This window comes from Microcaecilia unicolor, chromosome 3, assembly GCF_901765095.1.
Source record: "Microcaecilia unicolor chromosome 3, aMicUni1.1, whole genome shotgun sequence".
Lineage (NCBI taxonomy): Eukaryota > Metazoa > Chordata > Amphibia > Gymnophiona > Siphonopidae > Microcaecilia > Microcaecilia unicolor.
In genome coordinates this window covers 85,779,443-85,798,228 of record NC_044033.1, presented here as the reverse complement: position 1 = coordinate 85,798,228, position 18,786 = coordinate 85,779,443, and the positions used below count along the sequence as shown (strand labels likewise).

At 42.7% G+C, this 18,786-nt stretch overlaps 1 protein-coding gene across 1 annotated transcript in view; it reads left to right on the top strand.

Moving 5' to 3' along the window:
- Positions 1–18,786, top strand: part of SPDYA (speedy/RINGO cell cycle regulator family member A) — a 183,468-nt gene that overhangs the window by 39,280 nt on the left and 125,402 nt on the right. Inside the window, exon 2 of the mRNA XM_030196137.1 lies at positions 5,212–5,270. Coding sequence (XP_030051997.1) covers positions 5,212–5,270 — 59 coding nt within the window. The remainder of the gene's footprint in view (positions 1–5,211; positions 5,271–18,786) is intronic.

Below are 18,786 nucleotides of genomic sequence, written 5' to 3'. Positions count from 1 at the left end.
ATGCCCTGTATTGATGACAAAGACCATCAAATTGCCCATCGAGAGCTCATCACTTCAGTGCTCAGCATGAGCAAGTACTTGTAGAGGAACTCTCAGCCCTTCTGAAAACCCATGTGGTAGAGCCCGTTCCACCAGGGGAGGAAAGGCAGGGATTCTGTTCCAGGTACTTCCTTGTGCAAAAGACGGGGGGATGCATCCCATCCTAGACCTTAGGTCTATGAACAAATTCCTGGTCAAAGAATAGTTCAGCATGGTTTCCCTGGGCACCCTTCTCCCCATGATTTAGATCGATTGACTATGCTCCCTGGACTTGAAGAATGCTTACACCCACATCTCGATACTTCCAGCTCACAGGAAATATCTGCGATTTCTGCTGGGAACACAGCACTTCCAGTACTGTGTTGCCTTTTGGTCTCACGTCAGCTTCCAGAATTTTTACCAAATGTCTAGCGGTAGTCGCAGCATCACTATGCAGACTGGGAGTCCATGTGTTCCCTTATTTGTACAATTGGTTGGTGAAGAACACGTTGAAAGATGGTGCTTGGGAGTCCATGCAGAGGACTATTTGGGTGTTCAAGCTACTAGGGTTCATTTTAAACTACCCCAAGTCCCATCTGCACCTTGTCCTGCAATTGGAATTCACTGGAGCTCTGCTCGATGCGCAGAAGGTTTGAGACTTCCTCCTGGGGCCGAGAGCAGACGCTCTAGTCACACTGGCTTCTCCGGTTTGTACCTCTCAGCAGGTCAAGGCTCAGCAGATGTTGAAATTATTGGGCTACATGGCATCCAGTTTAAATGACACCCATAATATATCTTCACATGAGAACTGCCCAATGGACCTTAGCTTCTCAGTGGTACCAAGCCATGAGAGATCTGGAGGATGTCATCAGAATGTCCCAGAACTTGCTTTTTCCATGTTGTGGTGGACCATTCGATTCAATTTTATTCTGGGACTTCCATTCCAAATTGTTTAGCTGTAGTAAGTGCTGATGACGGATGTGTCTCACCTGGGTGCTTGGTCCGCCCAGGAAACAGATCTCTGGATCAATCTCCTGGAGCTTCGGGCTTTTTGGAATGGCTTTCAGAGATCAACTGTCTCACCAAATTGTACTCAGTCAGGTTGCGATGTATTACACCAACAAGCAGGGGGGCACTGGATTTTGCCCTCTATGTCTGGAGGCCATTCGGATGTGGTGTTGGGCTTTCAAGCATGGTATGCTCCTTTGCACCACCTATCTGGCGAGCAAAGCCAACAGCCTGGGCGACAGACTGAGCAGGGTCATGCAACACACGAGTGGTCTCTCAACATGGGCGTTGACCGAGAAATATTCTGAGCATGGGGTACCCCTCGGTGGATCTCTTTGCCACTTGGATCAATTACAAAGTCCCTCAGTTCTGTTCCAGACTACAAGCCCATGATAGACTAGCATCAGATGCCATCCTCTTGCATTGGGGGATAGGTCTTCTATATGTGTACCCTCCCATACCTCTCATGGGGAAGACTTTGCTGGAACTCATGCAAGATCCCGGGACCATGATTCTGACTGCTCCTTTCTGGTCCTGGCAGATCTGGTTCCCTCTTCTTCTGGAGTTATCCTCCGAAGAACCGTGGAGATTGGAGTGTTTTCCGACTCTCATCATGCAGAATGAGGGATATCTTTGTATCCCAACCTCCAGTCTCTGGCCTTCATGGCCTGGATGTTGAGAGCCTAGAATTTGCTTCCTTTTCTTTTCCAGAGGATGTCTCCTGGGTCTTGCTGGCTTCCAGGAAAGATTTCACTAAGAGGTGTTATTCTTTTAAATTGAAGAGGTTTGTTATCTGGTGTGAGGACAGGGCCCTAGATCCCATTTCCTGCCCTACATAAACCCTGCTTGAATACTTCTACATTTTTCCGAGTCTGGCCTTAAGACAACTCCGTAAGGGCTTATCACTGTGTAGAGGGTAAGCCCATCTTTGGACAGCCTCTCTTTTATCAAAGCCTCCTTTCAAACCTCCACCTGTGTCATTGGACCTCAACATCATTCTCACCCAGCTGATGAGAGCTCCTTTCAAGCCACTGGATTCCTGTCATCTGAAGTACTTGACCTGGAAGGTCATTTTCTTGGTGGTTGTTACTTCAGCTCGTATGGTCAGTGAGCTTCAGGCCTTAGTAGTGGATGCACCTTATACTAGGTTCATCACAATAGAGTAATCCTCTGCACTCGCCCTAAGTTCCTTCCTAAAGTGTGTCGGAATTCCATCTGAACCAGTCGATTGTCTTGCCGACATTCTTTCCCTGACCTCATGCCCATCCTGGTGAGAACGCCTTGCACACCTTGGGCTGCAAGTGAGCATTGGCGCCCCACAGACAGTCCACCCAACTTTTTGTTTCTTTTGATCCCAACCCGATGAAGGTCGCCATTGGGAAACCCACAATCTCTAATTAGCTGGCAGATTGCATTTCTTTCACTTATGCCCTGGCTGGGCTGACCCTGGAGGGTCATGTCAAGGCTCACAATATCAGCACTATGGCTGTGTTGGTAGCCCACTTGTGGTCAGCCTCCATTGAAGAAATTGGCAAGGCTGCAACATGGTCTTCAGTCCACACATTTGCATCTCACTACTGCCTTGAGCAGATTACCCGACACGATAGTCGGTTTGTACAGAAAGTACTGCAGAATCTGTTTGGGGTCTAGAATCCAACTCCATCCTCCTAGACCCATTTTGTTTTGTTCCAGGCTGCACTCATACTCAGTTTGTTTATAGTTTCAGGTTGATCTTTGTTTTGTTCTTGCCATTATGAGGCCCAATTGCTCTGTGGTTATTGTTTTTGGTGAGCCTAGTTGCTAGTGATTCCCCACATGTGAGAATAATGGGCCTGCTTGTTCTCGGAGAAAACAAAGATACCTTTAGCAGGTATTCTCTGAGGACAGCAGGCCTTATATTCTCACAGCCCTCCCACCTCCTCTTGGAGTTGTCTCCTGTTTTTGTCTTCATATGCTATAGTGGGAACCACACTCTCGAGGCGGGAGGAAAGGCACTCACACATGCACAGTTGAGCGTGACTCGCGCTCCACAATGCTCTTGCAAGCTGATTAGAAGTGATTCCTTCATTGCAGTCAATGCTTACCATCACAGTACAGGAGGTAAGCCCGCCTCTCTACAGCCTCTTGTTATGCGCTTCATGTGAGAGGTTTTGTAGGGTGAATAAGCTAGCTAATTATTCTGGTTAGAGCTTTTGACTTGTTTTCTCAGTTTGGAGTATGATTTTGTCATAAAGTGGTCCCAAAACAAAGAAAAGTGTTCTTACAAAGGTTTTGCAGGGGATATGAGAGAAGAATGCCACACTTTGGAAATATATTACAATTTATTGGTAACATAAAAATATATATATAATATAGAAGGATAGATATATTAGTATGGCAAAAAACAATAAGGAAAACTTAGCTGTAAAGCTAAGGTAACACAGTAAGGTAAGAATATCAGCACAACTAATAATTATTCCTGACACATAACTACCAGTGCTAACCAAAGATCACATGGCAAAATGTTCTGACTCACTTGGACCATGGCAATGCTTTATATCTCACCCCGACAATAGGAAGGATAACTGACTTCACCTTGTAGGCTGCCTGGAAAAGTCCTTTGGCTCCTTCTGTGTGGCAGGTCTCTCCTTTCCCTCTCAGACTCCAAGCAGAAATTTCCCATTGTGCCCCTGGGCAAGGCCATGTAGATAGGCTGCCTGCTCCACTGTGTCTTCAGTCTGTGTTCGTTGTGGAAGGCTATCAACAATGAAGCTGGAATGCATACAGCTGTTCTCTGGAACTATCTTAGCTGAAGCTAAGATGCTTCCCAGAACTGTTTCTTACTCAATACGGCACATATTCGTAGTTCAGTTCCTTTATAAGCACTGAGGGCTGATTGGATGAGCTGGGCAGACAAAGGCTGCTAGCACTAAATGTGCTTATGGACAGTGGATGGTGAATCTTTGGTGCACTAAGAACACTGAGCTTACCAGATGGTGATGTCATTAGCTAGGCACAGGAATGCTGGTGCAGGTGATATAAGGCCCCTGGCCATGGTGATGGTCCTCCTTATCAGAGTTGGTATTGCTGGTGCCTTACAAGATGGTCAGTCAAGATTACCACATGCCATTGTCAATGTAAATCACACTCTGTAGATTTCACACCAGAGAGAGAAAACACAGATGTTCCTTGGAATGTCAGTCCATTGCTGTAGGAAGTCTTTCTTCAATGTCTAGAATCCAACTCCACCCTCCTAGGCCCATTTTATTCTGTTCCAGGCTGCACCTTCACAACAGGTTTTATATAGTTCAAGTTGATTGGTTCTAGTTGTACTTGCTGTTGCAGGTCACTGTTGTCCTTTGTGGTTGTTTTCAGTGAGCCTGGTATCTAGGGATTCCTACCTATAAGAACCAATGTCCTATTTGTCCTCAGAGAAAGCAAAGTTACTCACCTGTTGCAGGTGTTCTCTGAGGACAGCAGGACATGTATTCTTATGTTCTCTTGGGAGTTGAATTCTCTAAACTATTTTACCATACTGATGGTCCTGTGCGCTCACACTGGGCAGGAAGGCATGCACACATATATGGTGGGATGCTGCCAAAAGCTTCTTAAAGTCACAGAACACTGAGTAGAGTCCCTACTGGGGCTCCATCGGATAATGCCCTCCAGATGTAAGAATATATGTCCTGCTGTCCTTGGAGAACATCTACTAAAGGTGAGTAACTTCACTTAATCTATAATCTTAGCACACAAATGATGCTTACATTTAGCCACTAATATTATTGAATTAGGGGGTAAATGTTTTGTTAATTTTTTAAAATGTTGATGCCACACTTGGCCCCTTTTACTAAACTGCGCTAGCTAGTGAATGGGCTTTTTTGGCATTGCCATGCCAGGAATCGCTAGCACAGTTTGGTAAGAGGCCCTTAATAAAGTGAAAAAAAATTAAAAAGTGTATTTAATTAGACTCGGTATACTAATCAAGATTGATTAGTCAGTTTGATTTCCTAATCTTTAGTAAGAGGTCTTAAAAGTTTACTTTAACTGTCTTGTCAAAGAAGCATCTATGCACTATACAACGCTAACAATTATATTCAGTGACAGTACTTAAAATATATGGAAATAGGGAAAAACCTTAACTGAGTAGAAGCTCTAAAAATAAACAGCAGTGTTTTATGGAGATGTCATAGCTGTCTCTTGTTGCAGATGATGACTTAATTCAAGATTTCTTGTGGATGGATTGCTGTTGTAAAATTGCAGATAAGGTAACTTCACTGTAGTATTGTGAACAAAAGCAAAAATTAATAATGAAGGAACTGTCCAACTAAAGTTGATACTTCAAACTCATCCCTGGTAAGGGCAATAACAGTATATAAAGTGAAATTTATCTGCAGGGTTCAAGTTTTCTGTTGGTGTGTTCCTTGAGGTTTATATAGGCAACATTTTCACCACTGGTCAAAATTCCTCTTTTCTATTCTCTCCAACTGAACAGAACGTTGGAAAGAATAAATAAGCAGGGAAAGCATGTGGAGCATGGCTCATGGAGTTTTCCAACCCTCTGTATGCACACGTGTGTGTGTAGCTGTGTTGTCTCTGTGTCTGACTTGGTGGAGAGAGAAGGGTGTGGTTTAAATGGTGTGATACCAAAACATGCTGCTTGTTTAGAAAGAATAATAAAGGGAAACAAAGTGTGATAATATATGAAACCATTAGATGTCAATGTCAACAGATTTCAAAGACTAGATTTTATTTATTTGGGTTTTTGTTGTGTTCATATATGAGTTACAAGTTAACAGCCATAAGACAAACAAAACAATAACTTAACCCCATCTTCAACCAAAACCCCAAACTACTACTACTACTTCTATTACTACTACTACTACTACTTAAAAGTACAAAAACCATAGAAATCCAAAACTCATCCCACAGTCCATCTCAACTGTACAACCCCTATTTTGATATCTCCCACTAAACAAATTGATGTTTGATTGTGTTGTAAAACTAAACAAATGTGAACATTTGTGCAATCCCAACAGAAGCCTTTTCCACAATAGAAAAAAAATACCCGGGCCTTCACTGACTGGGCCACTTCAGAATTGAGAACCATCAAGATCCTCTCGCTAATGGATCAGAAATTCCTAGCTGGAAAATACCAACCTAATTTGTTGAGAAAATGTTTCAGGCCTATCTATGCAAAACCTTAAATGCCAATGTTAACACCTTGAAACAAATTCTCATGTGCATGGGAAGCCATTACAAATCCACCAGCACTGGAGAGACATATGCCCAAGTCTCCACCTGCCTCAAATTGCATGCAGCTAGATTTTGGATTAATTGTAAAAGAGGCATAACTTCTTTAGCAATTCCAAATAAAGGATGTTACAATAGTTGTAGGAGTACAAACTGCCAATTAAAGCAACCTGGGCAAAGTCCCATGCTGGATTAATACTGTACTGGGCCCTAGGCAAATATACATTTGTGGGCCCTTGCCATAGATCTCTATTTATCTGATTTGATTATTATATTTGATGCATATTTGCTATTCTGTCTTTTGTAAACAAATTACATTCTAGAACAGTGATTCTCAAACATTTTAAGACTGCGGCGCACTTGGAAATGCACATTTCTGTCACAGCACACCTGTGTTATTAATGCTTCACTCATATAATTAACTGTAAATAATTAAAGCATTTTAGAGTTTACATTATGTAGATTGACTATAGTCAAATTCTATTACAATATAATTATATTTTTATAGTAAGACAAGGCAAAAATGAAAATATTTTAGAGAAGTTCTAAATGTTATTTCAGAGTGTATTGTTTTCAATGTGAAATGTGACCCTACTTGGAGGCACAGATCTTCTTTATTTCTGGGGGAATATTGGACAAACATATGGTACAGTCAATGGTACTAAGCCACGCAGATTACTGTAATGGAATCTATGCGAGATGCAAGGATCAATCATAAAGAAACTTCAGACTGCCCAAAACACAGCAGCCAAGCTTGTATTTGGAAAAACACGTTTTGACAACGCCAAACCACTCCGAGAAAAACTGCATTCGCTATCAATCAAAGAACGTATCACTTTCAAAATCTACACAACTGTCCATAAAATTATATCTATGGTGAGGCACCAGGATACATGACACACCTTATCGACCAGCCAACCAGAAACACCACAAAATCTGCACGCTCATACCTAAACCTCCACTACCCAAGCAGCAAAGGACTCAAATACAAATTCACCTATGCATCTAGCTTTTCCTACCTAAGTGCACAATTATGGAACGCATTACCAAAAGCAGAAAAAACTATGCCCGACCACCTAAATTTTCAGAGAGCACTAAAGACAGACCTGTTCAGAAGAGCATACCCCACCGACCCAACATAAGAATACCTGGACACTTGCAACAAAATGCAACCAAAGACCGTAACAGTCATTACCGGACTCTTCTTCCCCCTTTCCATACATGTACCTCATTCTACCACAATATCAGTTTGTATTCATTCATACTATGTATTTGTTCAGACCGGAATCGGCTAACACCGCTAATGGTTATATGTAAGCCACATTGAGCCTACAAAAAGGTGGGAAAATGTGGGATACAAATGTAACAAATAATAATTAAATTGTGTTCCACTGACTGAAGTTCAGATCTGAATTTGGTCTTAATTTGAGTGAGGCTAGAAAAGCCTGCCTTGTATAAGTAAATGGTAGCAAATGGCAACAGAATTGAAACAGCATGTCTAGCAATGTCTGGATATTCTTTGTTAACGGCAGTGGCATTCCTAGGGTGGCTGACACTCGGGGTGGATCGCCGATGCGCCCCCCCCCCCGGTGAAAGGTCACTCCCCCCGGCGAAAGGACCCCCCAGGTGCATTTTTACCTGCTGGGGGGGGGGGGATGCCGCGCGCCTGTCGGCTTCGCTCGTTCCATGCTCCCTCTGCCCCGGAACAGGAAGTAACCTGTTCCGGGGCAGAGGGAGCACGGAACGAGCGGAGCCGACAGGCACATGGCAGCCCCCCAGCGGCACCCACCGCTCCCCCCTAGGAACACCACTGGTTAACGGTAAGCCAAAATTTGTCAAAGTCTAGTTCGTTGCATTTGAGCAATAATGTGCGATCCATACTTAGCTCAGTCAACTGTTCTTGGGCAGTTAGGTCCAGTTCAGTGGAAACTGCTACAGCAGACTGGTTGAATGGGTTCCTCATCTAATCATATTGTGCAATATCAATGTCAGGAAAGTAAGCAGCAAACCTTCCATCAAGATCCTCCAGATGTTGACCAGTGTTCATGATCAATTCCTGACTGCCTGATCAGTCGCTGCAAGGGGGAACATTTCTAACATTCCCTGTGCAACCTTTTCTCACCACAGTGCTAACTTCATCTGGAAGCCACGAAGCTTGTCTGTATTAAACAGCAGAGATTCATTTTTGCCCTGCATCTTTGTATTTAAATCATTTAAGATGTTGGAAAATATCTGCCAGATATTCAAGTTTTGCCCACCACATATCATTGCTGATAAAATTTTCAAAATCACAGCCCTCAGAAGCCAAAAATAAGTTTACCTGTTTTCTAAGTTCATACACATGTAAAACTTTGCCAAGACTCAACCAACATACTTCTGTATGCAGCAACAGATTTATATGAGCAGCTTCCATTTCTTCACACACTGCTTCAAACAGTCGTGATGTCAGTGAATGGGACTTATTAAAGTTGACCATTTTTACACCAAATCAAGCACTGATTTGACTTCCAGTGGTAAAGTTTTAGCAACTAGGGCCTCCTGATGCAGAAAACAATGAGTAGCTTTTACATCAGGATTTTGCTGTTTCACTTTGGCCAGAAATTCCTTCGCTTTACCAGTCATGGCAGCTGCTCCATCAGTGCAAATAGCAGGTTTTCCATTGCAGACTTTCTTCCTCAAAACATTTTGTAGTCATTTTAAAAACCTCTTCCCCTGGTGTATGACCAGTAATTTCCCTGCAAAACAGAAAATGTTCATCAATGCAATTGTTCGTTGACATATCTGACATATATCAAAGGTGGAGCCTTCCCTCTTATACCTGTAGATTCATTGAGTTGTAATGCAAAACCTGCACATGCTAACAATTTTACCCAAAGTTGGACCTGACATCTTGAATTCAATGACCGATCGTACTGTCAGACAGACAATTTCACAATTTTTTTTAGCAGCAGCTTCTTCTAGCACACGTCTGACTATTTCTTGACAGCCCGGCATTATCAGATTTTTGGCTATTGTGTGGGGTTGCTTCGCCTTTGCAACAAGCTCAGCGACGAGGCAGCTGGCTTCTAGTGCATTCTCAGAAACATTTTTTACACCAGCCATAAGCTGCACTTGTTATGTTCTGGTCTTGCAAATATACGAAAAACTGGACATCTTTGTGTGACAATGATGAATGTTTACTATTGAGATGTCTTTTTAATTTACTTGGTACAATGGACCCATTTGAAAATGTCTCACCATGTACAAGGTATAACGGCACTGTGCATGAAAGATCGCCTGTCCACAAGAATCTGAAATGCTGATAATTATCGCTATGCTGTCTGTTGATTATCTTAACCTTCTTTGTATTGGGTTCTTTCACACTTGTATCGGAGGATGAAAACATTTCTTTGGTAACCAGATATGTATCCATTGTGAAAGAGCGAATGGTAATAATATTAATAAAAATTCAAGTCAAATTACTGAAGATGGAATAGCTAAACTTAACAGTGCAGCTGTACTAGTGTAGGACCGACCCCAGACCTCCTGATCTAGAGGTTTATAATCTTTTGGTGCTTAATCTTGGCCTGCAGCTGAGCATGCCTGGCTCCATTGTGCCACACAATTGAGGGAACCTGGCGTACGTGTAACAGGATCATATGACCGGGCTGAAACCCAAATGACTCGCACATGTCGAGGGTTGTTCTGTGAGTCTTGACTCTCTTAGTAGAACAGGTGCTGGCCGGCTGGATGGCACGCTCAAGCAATGTGGCAGGATGAATTTTGCTTGGCCTAATATTTCTCATTTCAGCCGTTTGTTAAAATTAAAAACTTTAGTGGTACACTTCTGGCTGTCTTGTGGCACACCATTTGAGAAACCCTGTTCTAGAGTCTCATTCACTCTTCACTTTTTCCCTGCATCCCTCCCCCAACCCCCTTCAGGATTCATTCATTGTTTTTCCCCTACATGTCACCTCTCTAGAAGTAGCATAGGGAAACATTTTAGGGCCCAGTTCTGAGTGTGGCAGTAGTAACAGGCTGAGAGTGGGCATTGGGACTGTGCAAGCATATGTCTCAAGTGGAGTGGCCTACTAGTTAGATCAGTGGTTGAGAACTAAGGAACTTGGGCAAGTCATTTTTACATTCCATTGCCTCTGGTATAAACCAGATATTCCAAGGGTAGGTTGCCTCAAAGAGTGAAATTGAAGACCAAATACTGAGATTACAAATGATGTATCCAAGATGCAAAGCTAGAACTATTTAAGTGTCAAAACGGTCTCACAAATGGAGGAAACAGCAGACATAGATATGTAGCCTTCTTTGGTGTCTCTGAATGAAAAACAGTCAGAATGGAAGCGGTAAAGGGATGGCCCCCCAGTGGGTTTGTGTGTGAACAATTTCAAACAGCTCAAAACTATCTTCTCTTTGCCTATAGAAGAATCAAGGGTGCTAATCTCTATCTAGTATCTTATATGAGATCAGCCAAAAGTGTACCAATTCTCCAGTGTTAGGTCTAGGTAATGGTATGCTTCCCTGTTCGAGTTTAAGTAGACCAATCCCATAGAGGTCGATTGTTTCTAAAGTAAGAGTCCCGGGGCCTGTGGTCCAACTGTCAAGTAAAGGTTCACACAATATACGAAACCTGATAGTAACATAGTAAATGACGGCAGAAAAAGACCTGCATGGTCCATCCAGTCTGCCCAACAAGATAAACTCATATGTGCTACTTTTTGTGTATACCTTACCTTGATTTGTACCTGTCCTTTTCAGGGCACAGACTGTGTAAGTCTGCCCCAGCACTATCCCTGCCTCCCAACCACCAGCCCCGCCTCCCACCACCGGCTCTGGCACAGACCATATAAGTCTGCTCAGCACTATCCCCGCCTCCCTCCACCGGCTCTGCCACCCAATCTCAGCTACGCTCCTTAGGATCCATTCCTTCTGAACAGGATTCCTTTATGTTTATCCCACGCGTGTATGAATTCTGTTACCGTTTTCATTTCCACCACCTCCTGCGGGAGGGCATTCCAAGCATCCACTACTCTCTCCATGAAAAAATACTTCCTGACATTGTCACACTGTTTCGTCGCCTTCAGATCCTCAGGTACGAACGGGGAGAGGGATCTTGAGGTGATAGTATCTATCAGATTCTCCCCGCCTAACACATACGTCTCCCGAGGATTTCTATTCCCTAAGTGCATCACTTTGCATTTCTTTGCATTGAATTTTAATTGCCAAACAGACCATTCTTCTAGCTTCCTCAGATCCTTTTTCATGTTTTCCACTCCCTCCCGGGTGTCCACTCTTTTACAGATCTTAGTATCATCCGCAAATAGGCAAACTTTATCTTCTAACCCTTCGGCAATGTCACTCACAAATATATTGAACAGAATCGGTCCCAGCACCGATCCTTGAGGCACACCACTACTCACCTTTCCCTCCTCCGAGCGAATTCCATTCGCCACCACCCTCTGGCTTCTGTCCGTCAACCAGTTCCTAATCCAGTTCACCACTTCGGGTCCTATCTTCAGCCCATCCAGTTTATTTAAGAGCCTCCTGTGGGGAACCGTGTCAAAAGCTTTGCTGAAATCTAAGTAGATTACGTCCATAGCTCGTCCCTGATTCAGTTCTCCTGTTACCCAATCAAAGAACTCAATGAGATTCGTTTGGCACGATTTCCCTTTGGTAAAACCATGTTGTCTCGGATCTAAGGACTCCAGGCAGTGTTATCATCAGGACCAGGATCCCAACTCAAAACAGACATGAGAGGTTTAAAATGTTATAGCAGTTCTTTCACAAATGTTGGAGTAATCCTATATAATAAAAAGCACCTCCAATGTTCTGAAGCTGACTCCGTGAAAGTGAAGCCTTGAAGCATTCGTGCTCCTGCTGTATCCATCTCCTGAATTGACATCACGTACTTCCGTGTTCATCACAAACAGCAAAGACCAATCACTGGAAGGGAACGCTGCAGAGTTGCCAGGCAATGGAATGCGACGTCACACGCATGAGGGTGTCGTTGTCCTCCCTCCCTCCCTTCCAGTTCCAGGCACCCTATCTCCAAATTTTAAAAGTCATCTTCACTTACGAAGTCGGGTTTATGGCGGCCGGCAGCAGCGGTAAAAGGCATGCAGGCTCGACCCTTCTCTCTCTCTCAGCTCTGGTCCCGCCCTTGCGGAAACAGGAAATGAGGGCGGGACCAGAGCTGAGAGAGAGAAGGGTCGAGCCTGCATGCCTTTTAATCCTGACTGGGTAAGTGAAGATGACTTCTAAAATTTGGAAGGAGAGGAGTGCTGGAACTGGAAGGGAGGGAGGGAGGGAGGGATGACGACCCTGGAACTGGGAGAGAAGGGGGATCCTGGAACTGGGAGGGAGGGAGGGAGGGGGACCCTGAAACTTGGAGGGAGGGGGGACCCTGAAACTCGGAGGGAGGGGGACCCTGAAACTCGGAGGGAGGGAGTGAGGGGGAAACCTGAAACTCGGTCCCCTGGAACTCGGAGGGAGGGGGGATGACCGTGGATCTCGGAGGGAGGGGGGACAACCCTGGAACTCAGAGGGAGGGAGGGAATGAACCTGTAACTTGGAGAGAGGGAGGGAGGGGATGACCCTGGAGCTCGGAGGGAGGGAGGGAGGGGACGGACGACCCTGGAACTCGGAGGGAGGGAGGGGAGGGCCCATGGCACACACTCTCATTCTCTCACACACACTCGCACTCAGTCTCACTCTCTGTCACACACACACACTCGCACATTCACTCTCTCTCTCTCACACAGTCACTCTCACACACACTCTCTCTCAAACATACACACTCCGAGGAAAACCTTGCTAGCGCCCGTTTCATTTGTGTCAGAAACGGGTCTTTTTTTTACTAGTTAAACAATATTTCTTGTTTTCACATTTATTCAATTCAATAAAATCCATACATAAGTACTGAAATGGGTACTTTGGATGAGGGAAGGTGCCCACCCGAGGTCTGAGTCTTCTCTGAAAATTGTGCTTAGCACAAAGCATACATTGTGAACAGAAAATTTTAGAGTATTTTGAAAACCCGTATGCTAGTGTATTGTGAAAACCCGTATGCTAGAGTATTGTGAAAACCCGTATGCTGTGAATATTCTGTTACCATCCCTCCTGTTGAGACATGGCTTAGCCCATGGCTCACTATTGCAACATAATATTTTACAGCGTCCAATAATGGAAGGATAAGATTAGAAACAAAAGCATTTTCTGGTAACAGCATTTTTTAAATTATGTGGTAATATAATTTTTTTCTATAAACAGACCATTAATAGTTAAAATAAAACAGTACATACCTTATTATGTGAACAGAAACATTATGAAACAGGAAACAATCAGTTGCTTTAGTAAGGTTGATGAACTGACTAAAGGAATTAACATATTACCCCTAACAAGCAGAAAGATATCATTATCATTCAAAATGCAACATAATTTAAGATAAGATTATACAAAAAAGCAACACTCCTGCAACCAGACCAACAATTTAAATGCTGGAGTAGAATTTAACAGTTCATCCAGTAAATGGAAATTACACAAATAAGTCCAATGAAAGTCTCCTTTCAGTGATACAGCTGTAGATATCACTGCCAGGACACCACACGGTCCCGCATAGATTGGGTGAAATTCTTCCTTTACACCAGCTGGTCAGGCTGATACCTGTAAATTTGTAATTAGGGTGTCATATAGGAGGTAACATCATGCTTCTGAAAGGTGCCAACTTAGAGTGAAAACAATAAATCAAGTAAGCATAGCAGAGCAATGAGGACTTCATAGTTGATTATAAGCCTGAGGTCATAAAGGTCAGTTTCCAACAAGTGAAACAATCTATTTAATGTCTGGCCTGTTCTTGAACAAAATGGCATCAGCTCAATGCTGTTCTCAGGTTTATACTTTATGCAATTCTGGTTAAAGTTAAAATCAATTGTTGTTCTAGCCTTTCGCAAAAGAGTATATCATAATGCATATACATTTCCCTGTTCAAACACTTCCACATACGTCCACATATATATTCACGTATTCAGACCCTCTAATCAATGTACAGTGTACTTTCTAGATATTGTGCCATGTGACTTTTCACAATATGTACTGTTAAACAGTGCATCCAACTGGCACATTAACAGCTAACAACTTTTACAATGTAATCATCTCTGTTAGCTTTCACATAGTAAGCATCTCTGTAACCTTTGACATAGAATTACCCAAAATGAATGGGAATTGTCATCCATCTGCTTCACAATTAGACTCCCTACAATGCAAAACATAAATGTAAATCTTTATCATGGTAGATTTCACCTTTTTTGAATAACCAGGTGTGAGCATCTGCTTAAAATCATGAGATAGGCACATTTCAGATATACAAAAACATATTAAAGTCCTAAGTACTTGTCCTAAGAAAACTAATTAACAAAGAAGATTAGGGCAGTTTCCTAAAAAGGCACTTTCCTTTTTTCTAGAGCTGCACACAACAATTTCAGGCAAGGCACAATCTAAAAGCTCATCTAGATACACTGTTCCTGGGAGATATCTCTCCGAAATCTCAGTTACCTGGGGTACAGAACACACATATATATATATACATTTCTTGTAACTAAATTTAAAGGTAACATCAGTTGCATAGGGCAACAGTCCAGCAGGACTGTGAAATCCTGTTTTGTTAGAACCCTCACAGTCAAGCTACAGTAGATAATATGGTCCCTTTTTGTTTATTAAGGAGGAATGCAACCAGCTGGAAATAAGAAAACAGCATTACAAAAATTAGCATGCCATCAGAAATACAAGAGTGTAAACGTTTGCAATATGTAAACTCTTTCAGGTGTACTGTGGGCAGCGCCACTGTGGTCCATGATATCAACTTCGACCAGGCACCCACTATAGGGTTAAATTAGAGTCCAGATCCTGTGTCACATATGGGCCTTCCTCAATTCTGTAAGCCTTTAACCCCTTTCGGTTGATTGTATGGCAATTCAGGCTCAAAAACTTCTATTAATGTAGACAATGGGTCCTTTATTATGCCACCACCTGCATTCTTTACTATGATAGTTTCAGAGGATAAAGGAATTAATTTTTGCATCATCAAATTTTACAACTGTGCATCCAGCCACAGTATTACACAGGAAAGTTCACAACTTGCATAAACTGTAAAGATTATTATTTTTTTTTAAAGGCAGACTTTGGGAACATTGGTCTGTAGCCTTGAAAAGTAAGAAAAATAATGCTGGCATGAGCCTGTCAGGAATTTATCTAGTGAAGAAACATACCACAGAGAATTCAAAAGAATTAATGGTAAGCTTTGAACCAGACTTTAGTTCAAAGGGAGGAAAAAATATCTTTGTACAATAAAGTTCAGGAATCTCGTAAAAGTTAGTGCTCTTAAACAAAATAAAGTTTCTGTCACATAACTTAAAACAAGGCAATTTACAAAGATTAGATCAGGCAAGAAATATCTTTTAGGAAAGTTTTTTCCTAAAGAAAAAGAAACTCTAATTGTGGAATGTGAAGTATTTAAGCTTAGTAATAATTCAGTTCTGCTTACTCTCCATAAAAATATTCATTAGAAGAGAATCCTCTAGTATTCCCAGTAAAAAACAAAATTTAAAATGATCAAAAACTCTCAAGTACAATGCATTGTTTGCTATTATTGGGCTTCTTAGGGTTACTGATCTCATAGTTTCCTATATGTTAGAGTAACTTCTAACATGATGCAACATTTACCATCAAATCCAAACTTCTTTTTCCATTTATTTAAATACAACACAGTATCTGGATTACGTTTATTTATAAACTTAGGGTCTTCACAAAGGATCCCTTGCTTTGGGGACCTCGCAAAGCAGCAATACAGACATGAACAGCAACCTATCTTACAACATAAATTTCCCATGGTTATATCACTCTTTTAACGTGCGCATGGAGTTCGTTATTTCAGTAGCCTTCTCACACAGGCTATGGTCTCTGAGCGGATCCCAGATCACAGACTTCTTTAACTATAGCTGTCCCAGACCAAAAAAAAAAGAGTCCACACTCCTCTGAGAGTGGGTTCCAAACCTTGGACTTCTTTTTTTATATATATACTATAGAAATCAATCCCAGATTGAAAAAAAAGAGTCTTCGCTCCAAATCTCAGTTACTAATTTAAATGACACACTAATTTAAAAGACAATAAGATAAAGCATAAGGAATGTCAAGCCAAATGCAAAAAGGAGATAAGGAGGGCTAAGGAGGACTCTGAAAAAAGTTAGCGATAGAAGTGAAAACACATAGCAAAAATTTTTTTAGGTATATTAAAAGCAGAAAGCCGGCTAAAGAATCGGTAGGGCCACTGGACGACGGTGGTGTTAAAGGGGCGATCAGGGAAGACAAAGCTGTAGCATAGTAACATAGTAGATGACGGCAGAAAAAGACCTGCATGGTCCATCCAGTCTGCCCAACAAGACAACTCATGTGTGCTACTTTTGTGTATACCCTACTTTGATTTGTACCTGTGCTCTTCAGGGCACAGACCGTATAAGTCTGCCCAGCACTAGCCCCGCCTCCCAACCACCGGCTCTGGCATAGACCGTATAAGTCTGCCCAGCACTATCCCCGCCTCCCACCACCGGCTCTGGCACAGACCGTATAAGTCTGCCCAGCGCTATCCCTTAAATGAATTCTTTGCTTCGGTCTTCACCGAGGAGGATTTAGGAGGGATACCGGTGCCGGAAAAGGTATTTGAAGCGGACGAGTTGGAAAGACTAAATGATTTCTCTGTAAACTTGGAGGATGTAATGGGGCAATTCTGCAAACTAAAAAGTAGTAAATCGCCGGGTCCGGATGGTATTCATCCCAGAGTATTAATAGAGCTGAAAAATGAACTTGTGGAGCTGCTGTTAGTAATATGCAATTTATCCCTAAAATCAGGTGTGGTACCGGAAGATTGGAGGGTGGCCAATGTAACGCCGATTTTTAAAAAGGGTTCCAGAGGAGATCCGGGAAATTATAGACCGGTGAGTCTGACGTCGGTGATGGGAAAAATGGTGGAGGCTATTATTAAGAATAAAATTACGGAGCACGTACAAAAGCATGGGCTGCTGAGACAAAGTCAGCACGGATTTAGTGAAGGGAAGTCTTGCCTCACAAATCTACTGCATTTTTTCGAGGGGGTGAACAAGCATGTGGACAAAGGGGAGCCGGTGGATATTGTATATCTAGATTTTCAGAAGGCGTTTGACATAGTGCCTCATGAAAGACTCCAAAGGAAACTGGAGAGTCATGGGATCAGAGGCAGTGTATTATTATGGATTAAGAGCTGGTTAAAAGACAGGAAGCAGAGAGTAGGGTTGAATGGTCAGTATTCTCGATGGAGAAGGGTAGTTAGTGGGGTCCCTCAGGGGTCTGTGCTGGGACCGCTGCTTTTTAACATATTTATAAATGACCTTGAGATGGGAGTAACTAATGAGGTAATTAAATTCGCAGATGACACAAAGTTATCCAGGGTCGTCTCGTCGCGGGAGGAGTGTGAAAGATTACAAGAGGACCTCGTGAGACTGGGGGATTGGGCGTCCAAATGGCAGATGAAGTTCAACGTTGACAAGTGCAAAGTGATGCACGTGGGAAGGAGGAACCTGAATTACGGCTATGTCATGCAAGGTTCCGCTTTAGGAGTTACGGACCGAGAAAGGGATCTGGGAGTCATCGTGGATAGAACGTTGAAATCTTCCGCTCAATGTGCTGCGGCGGCTAAGAAAGTGAACAGAATGTTGAGTATTATTAGAAAAGGGATGGAAAACAAGCATGAGGATGTTATAATGCCGTTATATCGCTCCATGGTGCGACCACACCTGGAGTATTGTGTTCAGTTCTGGTCGCCTCATCTCAAAAAAGATATAAAGGAATTGGAGAAGGTGCAGAGAAGGGCGACGAAAATGATAAAAGGGATGGGACGACTACCTTATGAGAAGAGGTTAAGATGGCTAGGACTCTTTAGCCTGGAGAAAAGGTGGCTGAGGGGTGATATGATAGAGGTCTACAAAATAATGAGTGGGGTAGAGCGGACAGATGTGAAGCGTTTACGCTTTCTAACAATAATAGAACTAGGGGACACAAGATGAAATTAGAATGTGGTAGGTTTAAAACAAATTGGAGAAAATTTTTCTTTACTCAGCGTGTGGTTAGACTCTGGAACTCATTGCCGGAGAAGGTAGTGACGGCAGCTGGCCTTGCTGAGTTTAAAGGGGGTCTGGACAGATTCCTGAAGGAAAAGTCCATTGATCGTTATTAAATTGAGCCTGCAAAGAGGTGGGATAATGTGGGATACAAATGCAATAAATAAAATAAATAAATAAATTCTGGGTTTTTGCCAGGTTCTTGGGGCCTGGATTGGCCGCTGTCGGAGACAGAGTGCTGGGCTTGATGGACCTTTGGTCTTTTCCCAGCGTGGCAGTGCTTATGTACTTATGTAGAAACAAGACACATTACCTAAGTTGGTCCCATGAGATTCGTGATGCACAGAAAAGAAAACCGTCACCCTTCCAAGTGTCAGAAGAACCAGCCCCTTTTTAC